The 15305-nt window shown below is 32.6% G+C and overlaps 1 protein-coding gene across 1 annotated transcript in view; it reads right to left on the bottom strand.

Annotated features, from left to right (window-relative positions):
• LOC111509167 (Vacuolar H[+] ATPase 16kD subunit 1) overlaps window positions 1-15305 on the bottom strand; it is a 31323-nt gene continuing 16018 nt past the window's right edge. Inside the window, exons 2-3 of the mRNA XM_023164856.2 lie at window positions 10651-10840; window positions 1-1591 (exon numbers count right to left, since the gene is read on the bottom strand). Coding sequence (XP_023020624.1) covers window positions 1384-1591; window positions 10651-10840 — 398 coding nt within the window. The 3' untranslated portion in view covers window positions 1-1383. The remainder of the gene's footprint in view (window positions 1592-10650; window positions 10841-15305) is intronic.

Genomic DNA, 15305 nt, shown 5'->3' on the forward strand with positions numbered 1-15305 from the left:
TTGATAAAACAGAGATATAATGGAATGTACAAATTATTTATTTTCAACAAAATTTTGCTGTTCCCTTCTTACAACAGAACCACTCTACATAATATAATACTCTACAACAATGGGATTAACATCTGCCTATAATAACTAACCTGTTCAATAAGCAGATATTTTCCCAACAAGCTTCACATGCTGACAAAGTTGATCTATGTCAAAATGAAAAAAGGAAAACTACAGGGTAATTGAATAGTGATTTTCCATTTATATTGTGTTTTCAGGAGTTTGTATAGCACCCTTCATCAGCCTTCAAATAAGAGCCGAGATAAATAATTTTAATCGATGACTTGAGACAAAATTTAAAGGTTACAAAGACAAGTGGAAAATCAGCCATTTCCACAACAACCCTGTATAACATTTGTATGGTCTAAGGACAAAAAAGCACAGCCAGCTAACAATTATTTTCGCCATTTTTTCAGGTGGGTGTGCTTTTTTTAAAAGCTAAACTATTTTTAGGCTAACACGTATAACTATGGACATCAAAAACCATCAATACACTCATGTTGTCATATTTACAACAATGTTAACTTAACAAGACCAATTTATGTTAGTATTTGGAAGGTGACTGAACATCTCACAAAACTCTTGATAATTTCAATTTTGTAAATTAATGAGCATGGATTCAGAACCAATTTTTGATAAGTTCAAATATTCGATAAACTGTAGACTTGAACCTTCCAACTAACAGTTTCAAAAACAGAAAACTTAATGGAATTGAATTGCATTAATACTCGCTTGAAAATGTATATGAAAAAACTGCCAAAATAACATTCCTTAACCATAAGTGTTGTAACCTGCCCATATTTCTAAAGGCCATGACCTTGTTGAAACAAAATAAAAAATTAATTGTGCTACTGTTTGTAACTTTATTCAAATACTTGGTAGACTCAATAGAGCCTTTTTTCATAATTATATAGGAAAAAGATGATAGATAACCTAGAATCTACAAATAACTATACAATTAATTTACTGATAGGAGGTGACTCGCTATGAAAATGAAGCTGGAGGCATCTAAGTCTGTTTAAAATTATTTACAATGATAGTACTGGTATAGAAGAGTACGAAGCAAAATACACAACGAACAATTTCACTCAGACAACCTATTCAACCGCAGTCTTTGGCATGAGTATAGTTTATTTTGTCTCGTACTTCTAAAATAAGAGCCCTATCAATACTAAATTATTTACAACCCCCATCTTTGTCACTTTCACCGCCTGTTACCGATTTTTTACAATCATTTTTTTTTACACTTATTGAAATATTGAAAACAAAATGATCGGGGGCGAGAGGTGCAACATTCGGTTTGCGATGTTGGGAAGATGATGAGGATTTGACAGTTTAAGATTTGGTATAGAGGAAGATAGCTACAATGAGACCGTACAGACCTAATACCTCAGCGAAAATGAGAATCAAAATCATTCCCACGAAGAGTCTAGGTTGTTGTGCTATTCCTCTAACCCCAGCGTCACCTACAATACCAATAGCAAAGCCGGCAGCAAGTCCAGAGAAGCCTACTGATAGTCCTGCACCCAAATGTACAAAACCACTGAAAAAAATGAAAACACGTTATTAAATGAGATACAAAGTTTTCCGGGCAGTAAATACTAATACTAATAAATAAATACTAAATTTTGAATTTGTTTTGTATACTTCATTATGTTTTAGTGATAGTAATAATAGTAATAATCTCACGACGTGGGAAGTGGTCAGTGATTAATGATGCCGGAGCTCCAAATCGACGATTTCCCTACTGTTGCTGGTCGCAGTGACAACGGGCGTTTTGAGAGGACAAGCACACTGAGGGCAGCCTAATGCATTGTTAAGAGTGTAGCGAGCCTGCACGAGGAGAATACATGGCGAGAATGCATGCTATATGGTGTTGAAATACAAATTAAGCTTGCTGTCCTTTCTACCCAAAATCTGAGGGAGTTACATCGTCGACAAGGCTATGTAGCTCCACATTACCCTATAAGCCCTATATACTAATAAGCCCTTCACGCCTGCGGTGCGGCAAATAACCACTAAACTAAAACGTGTCCATCACATTTTCAGTCAAGAAATGTTGCTAAAGCACCAAGCAACATTGTCTCAACCCTATACGAATGCTAGTGGCGGCTAAAAGGTAACATTTTCTGTCAAGAAATGGTGCTAAGCACCAAGTAACATTGTCATTTTTTCAAGTCAGCTACTCGAGTAGCCGATTTGAACTTAGTTTAGTTTTCGACACTAAACGAGGTAACCAGAACTGTGTCAGCGAGATGGAACTCGTTCAACTAATAGCCCACATACAAGCCGCAGAGATCAATGTATACCTAAAGCTTTATAATAATCCGATGCAGAATGTTCTTCAAGAACATTGAAAACCTTGGCTTCAACAACTCACGTGGGTTTAAATCAACCATCAAGGGATGCAACATGTCTTGTTTGAGTAGTGACACTAAATGCAGGATCAGCTGTGAGACGCATGAGACTCGTTTACATTTTGTGTCAGCCTGTACCCACCAACAAAATCTGACATTGAGAGTGCTATATTACCATTTTCGACATTTCTACGAAACACAAGTATTGCTTTTTGCTCCAGGGAATATTGAATGCGTTGTGAGATTTATTTTAACTACTCATTTTCTACTCTCAGGCAGATACAAGCTGATATAGACCTTCTCGACCATCAAGGTGAGGCGATATTCATCGTGGAGTTTTTCACTCTGGATGAACCGATAAGAGGAGGGAATCTGTAGATTCTAAATCTGTAGATTATATATCTTGGAAAGGTTGCCTTATTATATAGAAGTCATTGGTGGAATAATGTCTACCCTACTCTCAAATCTCAGGGTCATACACAGCTTGACCAGCAATTTGTTTTTCATACAAAAAATTATAAATCATAATAATATTCAAAAATACCGGTGCATTGGACTTTTTCAAAATATTCTCCAATATGGTTTTGGTTTTTAATTGAAATGAGATATACTGCTTTACCTGCTAATCCCAATAGGTGAAGCAAACTGATGAAAACAATTTTATTGAAATAGTTATTCTTCTCAGAAGACGATTTTGAATGTTTTTTTACATTGTTGAAAAGTAATTTTACTGAAATTCTGGAATTCAATGAAGGGAAAACGTTTCTCTTTTTTTTTCAAGAAAACGTTGTTATTCATAGGGCTTAAATAAACCTAGTTGATGATGTAGACTCTTTTGTAGATTTTTTCCATATGGGTATACTCAATAATTTTCAATATTTTTTTTGTGTTTAAAAACCGTCTTTACGTTATCAAAATTGAGTCTCTTCTTTTCATATTTCCGGACGAGATCTATCAGTTTGTATCGAATTTATTTTTGAAAATAGGATAAAGAAAATAATTTCAATCTGATTCCTACTAAGTTTCTATTTGTTACGACCGGTTTCTGTTTGTTAAACCATTCTCAAGTAAACTGATACATTCTGTCACAACTCCCTAAATATACATCGATACGGTCAGGTACCAGGTACCTACTGGGCACCCTGTATTTCGGGGATTAATTCAGAAAAGCTCAATGCACTGATATGTAAAACTTTCATATGAAACTTTTTTTGATAACTTGACTATTTCCTTTCAAACCTAAAATGAAAGCTCGATGTGACACACACTGTATCTACAGGAACAATATTTACAATCGTTTCATGTATAAATAGAAATTGAATAATAACAGACAGTGATATCATAAAACAATATACATTTGCAGTCGTATGTGTCAGTTAAATGTTAGTTCTGATTGAATTTCTTCAATTGAAAAGAAATTAATCGACGATATTGATTTTTTTATATTACACATCTTTTTTCTGATTTTCCTTTAATAACAAATGTACAATCCTTTCTGAACAATTCATCAATTGATATAACGAATCCCTTATGTTAGAGATTCGGGCTTCCTTCATTTAAAAAAGTGTTTGATATCTATGAGAGAAAAAATTAAGTACCTACACAAATACCAGGACTGAAATATTGAGTTAGTTATAAAAAGTTGATATCAAAAAAAGTTATAAACAATGAGTACAAAATTTAAAAACATGATAACGCTTTAGGGAAAGAAAGTTTTTGGCTTTCTACTACTCCATCTGATACAAAAAAATGGATGAGAGAATCTTCCAAAGAAAGGAAGGAAGTAATCAATTTGAAAATAAGTAACTCTATACATGGATGTGTAGATCATGCAAAGAAGTAACTTTCAGACACAAACTGAAAGAAAGTCCTCCTGAAACAGCTACTTTCATATAAACATTGAATTACACGAAAGAAAAAATTCTTTCGAAACAAATACTTCTATATGAACACTGAATTATACAGAAGATACTTTTCTCTATTCAGTTTGTATATCGAACATTTGTTGAGGAATAACAAATGTTCGATATACAAACTGAATAGAGAAAAGTATCTTCTGTATACTTCAGTGTTCATATAGAAGTATTTGTTTCGAAAGAATTTTTTTCTTTCGTGTAATTCAATGTTTATATGAAAGTAGCTGTTTCGGGAGGACTTTCTTTCAGTTTGTGTCTGAAAGTTACTTCTTTGCATGATCTACACATCCATGTATAGAGTTACTTATTTTCAAATTGATTACTTCCTTCCTTTCTTTGGAAGATTCTCTCATCCATTTTTTTGTATCAGATGGAGTAGTAGAAAGCCAAAAACTTTCTTTCCCAAAAATTAATCACTCCTAAAAATATAACCCTTTCAAATCAAAAATGATAACGCTTATTTGTGAAGAAAACTAATTATTATGAACTGAAATATTGATGAATTAATGGTTCAAACAATAAGTGGAATGTCGATAATATGTAAACAACAAAATAAAGAAATGTGAAAAAATCTAAATGAAAGGATTTCCAAGCAGGCTACTTTTTGATTGTATTATCCACGATGTTTTCACTGTTAATATGTATCCACATGTAACATATGTAACATGTATGCAGCTTCCTTGAATGTTGTCCAACAACGTATTCAGCCAAGCCAGCGTAGAAATACGCAACATATGGAAACCCATCATCAAGCAAAAAATGGCCAACTCCCGCCAAAACGGTCATCTCCCACGGAACCAGTGAAGAGGAAAATGGAAAGCGGGGATAAGTGAAAGTACTCGAACGACCTATAAATAGTCATCTCTCGAAGGAATCAGTCCAGTCATCACCCGAAGACGATTGTAGATACTAACAATCGAAACGTCGTGAACTAACGTGACTTGGAATCTCTCTACTTTTTTATTTTTATAATAATAATAATATAATTTCTTTTTTCATTTCTTTATTTTTATTTATTCAATTGTTCTATTTTTACTTGTATTTTATTTCACTATTATTTCATTTCAGATTTATTTTGGTTAATATAATTGTTATTTTCAGCTACTCATTTTCAATTCTTCTTTTTTAGTTGTTTCAGGGATTTCAAACCATTTTATATAGTAGACAATGGAAGTCCGAACTAGTGAAATTCATCATGAAACATTGTCAATCACCTTCAAACAAATGATCAGACATATTAATAGTACCTATCGATGTTTTTTTACGAAACATTTTTTTCATACATAATGAAAAAAGCAATTAGGGGGACAGTATCTTTATTAATAAATACAGTGTCCCATTAGAAACTACATTGAACGATTCCAAAATGCAGTAAAAATTATTTACATTAACATTTTCATAATAGAGAGGAATTATATTAAAATCACTCATACATAAAACTTCATTAATACATGGAAGAGGCCTAAAGTTTCCTCAAATTTTTCTAAAAAAAAAGAATTTGTTTGGTGGAGGATTTGCAAATCACATCAATTGCTGCACTAATTTTTTGAAACACGACTTTAAGCCACACTTGTTCGCAAAAATTTCTCCAGTGGTCCATTGTTACACATTTTAATTTTTTTTTAACATAGTAATCTGTGATAACCCCCCTTAATTTCATGCAGTAATGGTTGCATTTAAACAACGCACTTTGAAATGATTCATTCAGTCAAATGAAAAACAGAATACCTAAAGAAAAAGGTGTAGACTATATAAAATTTCGTATAAATAACTATAATGTTCGAAACTGACTTATATAAGTAGATACTCTTCGTAGATGTTTTATTCACATTTTAAAAAACTAAATAATACGTAAATAGGAAAACCGTATCTCTTTGACATTTCAAAAAATAAGGGCTGGGTGCCCGGTATTAATGACCTAAAGTTCTGACTTTATACTTCAAATAACCTTTTTTTATACTGTACTTTCGATTGAGAAAAAATTGTAGAACGTTAAGACAAAAGCCTTATCTAATACGAGTATTATATACTCTATTATACACAAATTTAAATATCTGTCCGCCTGTCACATGCAATGACGTAATGATAAGCGACTGACGCTAGCCTTATCTTGTTGTTTGTTAAGGATTGTATCACATGGTACAACTTATCTTTGATGGGTTGAATAACAACATGAAAGATTAAAACTATCTCTCTAGGTAAAAAAAAAGGATCATATAGCATCATAACAAGATTTACAAAACTCGACTAGACTCGAAAACCACTACCACTCTTCTGAGTGCTATGCCCGATTATTAAGTTCTGGCTCATCACATTCGCCTCGGTATTTCTACGATAAATGAAGAGAGTTGGGAAAAAACTTTTAGCACAGTCATATGTGGGTCCATGAGGAGCATATTCCAAAATTATTTTGAAATGTATAGTGTGACTCCCAAAAATGTTACACACCAAAGTTATATTTGTTCTTATGGAACACCCTCTATTTTTTCATATTTTTAGATACTATAGATAAAATAAAGGTGAGTTACTATTATATTTCCCATACTTTAGACTGACCGTTTCTGAGAAAATTTGAGAAATTTAAAAATATAGACCATAATTTAATTATTGTTTTCACCCTGTAATGTGTAACGAGCTGCACGTGATTAAATGTACTGCTTAGCTCAAAGATTAAAGTTAACTACCACATGAAATTTTTAATGCAATATTATTCAGAGTGGCAAAAAAAACTTGCCTTAAAATTTGGACACACATTTAATTAAATAACTTCTTAAAGTTGAATGAAACACCCCGTATTTAGATGCGTAATTTGATGCAGAAGTAGATTCCCTTCAAAACTATATTAGTTTCCTATACTTATCACTTCTGTTTTTTACACAAAAGGCGTTTTTATATTTTACTTATGAGTAATTTTTTCATCTTAAAAATGGAACACCCTGTATTGTAATGAAAAGCAAAAAAGAATTTTTGAAGTCATTGTATCGAAAAATTAAGAATCTTAAATAGTTTATTACGGAATCAATGAAGTCGCCCCGGAGAGCCCATTAATTTTTATTGTTGTTTTTATTTTATTTTTATCGTTGTTTTAGAATAAAATGATATAGTTTATTATTTTAATAAATGCTCAAAATGGTGTCCATTATTTTCGATGCAAAGGCGAACTCTTTCTTGAAATGAATGCTGAACTCTGGATAACATATTTTGCGATATAGAACGAAACGCTCTTCTTAATTCGTACTTTCATATCCTGAGGTGTCGTTGGCGGTGTATTGTGAACAATACTTTTTATATATCCCCATAAAAAATAGTTGGGATTTGTAAGGTCCGGAGACCTAGCTGGCCAGTTCTGTGGACCTCCTTGTGCTATCATCTATTTGGATATTGTCGATCTAACTTGTTTCTAACACGTCTATCAAAGTGTGCTGGAGCACCGTCTAGCTGCATCCACATCCGTTGACGAATATTAGGAGGTACACTTTCCAACAGCATAGGCAAATTATCCCTAATAAATCCGAAAATCATGACGCCGTTCAAATGATCTCCAAAAAAGTAAGGACCTACTACTTGCATTCCAATTATTCCAACCAACACATTAACAGATCATCCGTGCTGGTGATCAAGGGTTCTAAAAATATTAGGGTTTTCGTCACTGTAGTAATAAAAGTTATGTCTGTTAAGTAATCCGTAGTTATGAAAAGTTGACTCAACGGAAAAAAGCATATAATCAAAAAAATAATTTTCTTCATCACCAAACTTTTCTAAAGTACATAAACAAAAATTCAGTCGTCGATTATAATCTTCTCAAAAAACTGTTGATGTAGTTGATTGCGATACGGGTGGAATTTGTAATTTTTAATTATTCTTTGGATAATCTGTCTGCTTATTCCAGTTGTTTCACATATTTTTCGTTGACTTGTGTGAGGATGTTCAATTAGGGATAACATCACTAAATATTTTTGGGAAAGAAAGTGTTTGGCTTTCTACTACTCCATCTTGATACAAAAAAAAGAAGGATAAGGGAGTCTTCCAAAGAAAGGAAGGAAGTAACTTTATACATGGATGTATAGATCATGCAAAGAAGTAACTTTCAGACACAAACTGAAAGAAAGTCTTCCTGAAACAGCTACTTTCTTTCAGTTTGTGTCTGAAAGTTACTTCTTTGCATGATCTACACATCCATGTATGAAGTTACTTCCTTTCTTTGGAAGACTCCCTCATCCTTCTCTTTTTTTTGTATCAAGATGGAGTAGTAGAAAGCCAAAAACTTTCTTTCCCAAAAATTAATCACTCCTAAAAAAATATAACCCATTCAATTCAACTAAATATTTATTTCCCTCATTTCCAGTAACCGGTTTTGTCGTTCTTGCATATTATAAGATACACTGCCTGTTCTTCGGAAAAGCTGCAGCAACTTTTCCAATGAACGTTTGTTAGGATGACTCCTGTTAAGATACCTTGACGCTAATAAACAGTTTTCTTCACACTCACCGATTATCGAAATCATAATTGTAAGACTGACTATTGTATGTACAATTTTTCTGGTTTGTTTGCAATTAACAACTTATTTGTGAATTACCTTCTTTTCTTTCTTGACTAGTCTGATAAGTGTTATGTATGTGTATGTATAATGCCTTGTATAAACTTTGATTGATGAATAAATTTCTATTATTATTATTATTATTATTATATCAATTCGTTCTTCCTGGGGATGAGTTCTCATTTTACAATATTTCAAAATGACAATTATTTTAAACTAGTTAAAACAATGATAATGGTTTGATTAACAAGTTGTGTCACCGTCAAATACTTTTTGTTTCATAATAATAATTAACGTCATCTAGGCCAGAGCCTATTATTATTGAAAAAATAGTAAAATAGGTTTTAGGAAATCGTAAATGTATGCTTTTATTGTCCCCATATTGTAATTTTGGTATTTATTTCACTATAAAGTCTAAAATATTTGCTAAGAAACAAGCGAATTTTGCCTCAATAATTGAAACACATGCATCTTCTTATTTTGAAGAATGCTTTTTAATATTTCAGAAATGGCAATAAATTCGAGTTTTAACATTTGCCTGCAGTTTACTTTAGATACACCTTATTTTCACAAATTTAAACTTGTGCTTTTAGCGAAACTACGTATTCTTTAATAAAAAGGTTTTTAAAACGCTTTTGAAGCTTTTCATTACAATACAGCGTGTTTCAGTTTAGAGATAAAAAAATTACTCATAAGTAAAATATAAAAACGCCTTTTGTGTAAGAAGCAGAAAAGATAGCTATACGGAACCTTAATATAGTTTTGAAGGGAATCTACTTCTGCGTCAAATCACGCAACTAAATACGGAGTGTTCCATTCAACTTTAAGAAGTTATTTAATTAAATGTGTGTCCAAATTTTGAGGCAATATTTTTCACCACTTTCACAATATTGCATTAAAAATTTCATGTGGTAGTTAACTTTAACCTTTGAGCTAAGCAGTACATGAAAACAATTTTTAATGAGCTAGTGGTCAGCTAAGGGATTGCATTTCCCAAATTTTACACCTCTCTGAAGATGAAGCTAAATGTCAACAAGTTCCGGTATCAATAAATGGTACCTTGATAGAATAAATCTCATCAGCCTACTAAGTTGGTATATTTCCAAAGCCAACAAAAATATCCACCAAATGTTCCAGTCCCAATGCAATACAGGTATTGCATGACACCAACCTCATAAAAGTGCCTCCAGGATGCGAATTTGAGACACCGAAGCCACCTACATGAATTCTAAGGATTTCACAAATGAGCAGTCGCTACCTTTGCCAAAAGACCAATCCATTTTATTAGCATTCTGATGAACTTCACACAAATTTACAAAGCCCTTAGGTATCAGTCGATAATACCCACTTTTGAAATACCCCTGTATTCATACTGCAATGTCAATTAAAATTTTTCTATTCAAATTACGTCACATCCTACGATGCCAGAAGACCTTTGTAACACAACCAATACCACTTACCAGAACTCAAGTTTTATTCGTTCCTCATATAATTTCAGGGAATGAAGAAATTCCAATCTAAATCCCCGAAGAATCGACGACTTTCATGATGGGCTAATGATGAGTCAGCGATAACCAACACAACCGACGAAGATGAAACTCTTGAAATTGCATTTTTTATTGTTATGAAGATTTTTATTTTATATTATCAGTTATTACACGAGTTTTTTTAATAAAATGGACTTATTGTTGAGAACTCGATAGTATCGAATTGTAACTTCAATCAAATGAAAGAAAATTAAAAAAAAAAAATGTGAATTTACAAAATATGGAGAATATGTGAGATAACTTACTTATATAAGCTGTAGGTTGAGTTGTCGTTTACGCTACCAGAGATTAGTACGGCAATGACCAACCCGTAAATGGCAACAATACCCGCCATGACAACGGGTATGATACACTTCATAATCTGTTCAGGCCTCATGACGGCCATGGCAGCGATACCTGTGCCGGATTTTGCCGTTCCATAGGCTGCTCCCAACGCTGAAAATGAAGAATAATTAATATTGTGATGGAATCCCAATGTTTCGGATTCATTATTCAATGGCAAACATCTCTTCAATAATTTAGGCAACAAGTTGAAAAACGTGAAAAATACATATAAAGCTTCTGAAAATGTGAGTAAGGCTTTATTCGATTCGGAATGAGGACTAGAAAAATATATTTAAAGGATTTTACAGTAGGTAACAAGTTACGAGTGTTGTAAACTAGTATTCCGTTTTTTTGTTAATAATATATATATATATATATATATATATATATATATATATATATATATATATATATATATATAGAGATTTTATCGAGTGTGAATGATATAAATCAAAAATGAAAAATTCGTGGATACAACACTCCAAACAGGGGGGCAAACCGCGGACACGTGTTTCTGGCTATTGGCCTCATCAGCGCGGTGCAGCCAAGTGTGAAGATGGGCAACACTTGTTTGCCGAAAGCAGGAAACAACACAAACGCACGGAGTCAACAACAGGAGCCAACCGCACATTTGTGGTTCCAGTTAGAAGACCTAGAATTCCCAGGCTACATCTAACACGACCACGTAGGCAGCTATAGATACCTGCGTGACTTCCGGGTCCAGGATATGAATACAAATAGAGATTTTATCGAGTGTGCATGATATAAATCAAAAATGAAAAATTCGTGGATACAACACTCCAACACTCATGCACACTCGATAAAATCTCTATTTGTATTCATATCCTGGACCCGGAAGTCACGCAGGTAGCTATAGCTGCCTACGTGGTCGTGTTAGATGTAGCCTGGGAATTCTAGGTCTTCTAACTGGAACCACAAATGTGCGGTTGGCTCCTGTTGTTGACTCCGTGCGTTTGTGTTGTTTCCTGCTTTCGGCAAACAAGTGTTGCCCATCTTCACACTTGGCTGCACCGCGCTGATGAGGCCAATAGCCAGAAACACGTGTCCGCGGTTTGCCCCCCTGTTTGGAGTGTTGTATCCACGAATTTTTCATTTTTGATATATATATATATATATATATATATATATATATATATATATATATATATATATATGTAAGGATGAAAAATCCAATAGTTTTTTTGGTTGACTAATAAGTTGCCTGAAGGTTTGTTACCATTTCTCATATTGAGATTAGATATTGAATTTTGGGATAAAATAATGAAAGATAAATGAATTTAAAGTATTATAGTGGTTCAACATTTCTCATTTTGAATACAATTACAAATATGGGAGCTATTTTTCTTCTTATTGTTTAAATGATACAATTTACATTTTCATCTAGAATAATGAGACCAAAAAATTAGGCGCTAATATTTTCTTTATGGACTTCAATTGGATCTTTTAATGACATAAACATAAGAAGATTTCTGAAAATTCAGTGACATTTTATGGCATTGAAGCCATACATATATCTGATCAAAATCTTTTAAAATATTAATTTTGATTTCTTGTACACTATTTCCATTGTAAATTAAAGTGGTGTCATCAGCAAACATTTGTGATTTGCTAAATGAATTTACTGTAGCCAAAGAATTGAAAGATTTTTTTTTTTATTTTTTGAACTAATTATGTCGCCCGTATAGAATATATTGCTTCCTATTTAATGAATTATTTTGAAACCAATTATAAACTAAACTTCGGATACCTATATAATAATATATTATATAATCATTTATATAATTCATAGAAACGATATACAATGTAATAATATGAAAGAATGACGATATAAAAGTTCACTTATATGGAACACTATCATCCACAATGGCGTACTTGGAAATTTCTTAATAAGGCACCTGTGTCACCTCATTTCACATTTCTTGGTAACATTTGATAACATTACAAGAAAAAAAAACGTATTTCATTCACAAAATTACGACTTTATGTCACGGATACGACAAGTCTACTTGTGTCACGATAACAAGTCATTGATAGCATCATTTTATATTTCTTCTTCATATTCAAAATATTTGCTGTCCTATTAAACTCACATCTTCTTTCATCTGTTATCGATACTTCTGAATAATTATTTAACAATTCATAGCAATAAACAAGAAAAAATAGTTTACCGTGAAGTAATCATTATTTTTCACAAAAAAAAAATAAGTACTTGGGCAATGCATCAAAACAATCATTTTGTTTCCAATGAAACCAAGCACACTTGATGTTTTTAACTTTTTGTGTGAAACTAATCCCCAATAGATAGTTCATTCCAAAACTTGGGACAAGAACGAATATTGAATTATGCTTTGAAAAAATTATCTTTATTTTGTAATTGTGATTTCATAACCACTGTAGTGCCCTACAATTTCCTTCAAATGGAGTATGCTAGGTGTTGCTAGGAGATGTGTTTGTTTAGATGATTTTGTTGAGAAAATATAATAAAAAATTAATAAAAACTTGAATCAAAAACGTTTTTTAAAAGTGGTTTAAAAACTACAATTGTTGACCCCAAGAAGTGAATAGTTCTTATAATCATTTGATAAAACCATGGTCAAGTTACTTCAAAACCAACTGATAAAAAAATTCAAGGAATTATAGAATACAAAAAGCCAGAAGATAATAATGGACTGAGACGGTTTCTTGGTATGGTCAATTTTTATCGAACATCTATACCCAAATCAGCTAAAATTCAAGCACTCCTGAATGAATTCCTGAAAGGAAATCCAAAGAAAAATGAAAAACTCTGTTGGACCATGTCACAAGAGAAAGCTTTCTTGAAAATTAAAGAGGCAATAACTAACGCAGCTTTATTAGTTCACCCATCGATGACTAGTCCCTTAGCCTTGATGGTTGATGCTTCAAATGAATCCATTGGAGCAGCAGTTAATCAGTTCGAAGAAAATTTTTGGAAACCTCTGGGATTCTTTTCTCAGAAACTCAAAAGTTATCAGATCAAATCAGTACTTATGACCGGGAACTACTGGCTATTTATGAAGCTATCAAATATTTTCAATATATGTTAAAAAGTCGACAATTTGTCATTTATACGGATCACAAACCAATCACTTTTGCCTTCGAAAAAAATAACGAAACTTTGTCACCAAGACAAATTCGTTATTTAGATTATATAAGCCAGTTTTCAACAGATATTCAGTATATTTCTGGGAGTCAAAACATAGTAGCTGATGCCTTATCAAGGATTTATACTATCAGTTTAGAGAACACAATCGATTATGAATATGGGAAAAAGAACAAGCAAATGATGCCCAACTACAAGATTTGCTAGAAGGAAATACCATATTAGTGTTGAAGAAAATGGAAATTCCTGTTACTAATTTCAACATAATTTGTGATATTTCAACCAATTATATCAGACCATATGTTCCTGAACCTTTCGGAAGAGAGATATTTGATAAAATTCACAATTTGTTACATCCAGGTATCAAAGCCTCGCTGAGACTGATGAAGAATAAATTTGTTTGGCAAAATATCAACAAACAAATTAAAGAAATTATATCATGTCAGAAATCTAAAGTAACCAAACATATTGTGAGCCCAACAGGCTATTTTGCAATACCTGATGCCATATAAATATTGAACATATAAATATTGATTTAGTTGGACCACTACCCCCATCTAATGGATTCTCTTACTGCCTCACCTGTATTGATAGCTATTCAAGATGGGTTGAAGCTTTTCCAATTCGAGACATATCAGCAGAAACGCAGTTGCCAAAGCATTTTATGATGGTTGGATCACTCGTTTTGGTATTCCTTCCAGAGTAACAACAGATCAAGGAAGACAATTTGAAAGTGCACTTTTCAAGTAGTTTTCAAAGATCATGGGTTTTCAACATATACATACTACACCTTACCATCCAAGTTCAAATGGAATGATAGAAAGGTTTCACAGATCAATGAAATCTGCACTCAAATGCCACCCTATTGAAAAATGGTCCGAATATATCCCCACTGTGCTATATGGTATTAGAGTTTCTCCAAAAGAAGATTTAAATGGTTTAAGTAGTGCTGAAATATTGTATGGTTCTACGCTACGTGTTTCAGGAGATTTTGTGTTAACTAATGGAAAAGAAAAGAAATTATCGCATAAAGAGTTTTTGAAAACTTTACAAGAAACCATGAGAAACATAAAAATCAACGATCAGTCCAGTCATCATGGAGAGAAAAAAATGTTTGTACATAAGGAATTGCGAAACACCTCTCATGTTTTTCTAAGAACAGATTGTGTTAAAAAACCATTGCAAACTCCTTATTCTAGTCCCTACAAGGTTTTAGAAAGAACCGAAAAATATTGTACACTTTCAGTGAATGGAAAAAGAAAGAATATTTCGATTGATAGGTTGAAGCCAGCTTTTATAGAATCATCAAATGAAAATTTACCTGAAAATGCAAAATTTCCAAATACACCAAATGGAATTCTCAAGAAGAAATCAGAAAATCAAAATGAAAATCCATAAAAATCAAAGTATGTAACCCGCTTTGGAAGAAGAGTT

This window comes from Leptinotarsa decemlineata, unplaced genomic scaffold (assembly GCF_025532065.1).
Source record: "Leptinotarsa decemlineata unplaced genomic scaffold, Ldec_3_MD MMD2_tig00026328_RagTag_RagTag, whole genome shotgun sequence".
NCBI lineage: Eukaryota > Metazoa > Arthropoda > Insecta > Coleoptera > Chrysomelidae > Leptinotarsa > Leptinotarsa decemlineata.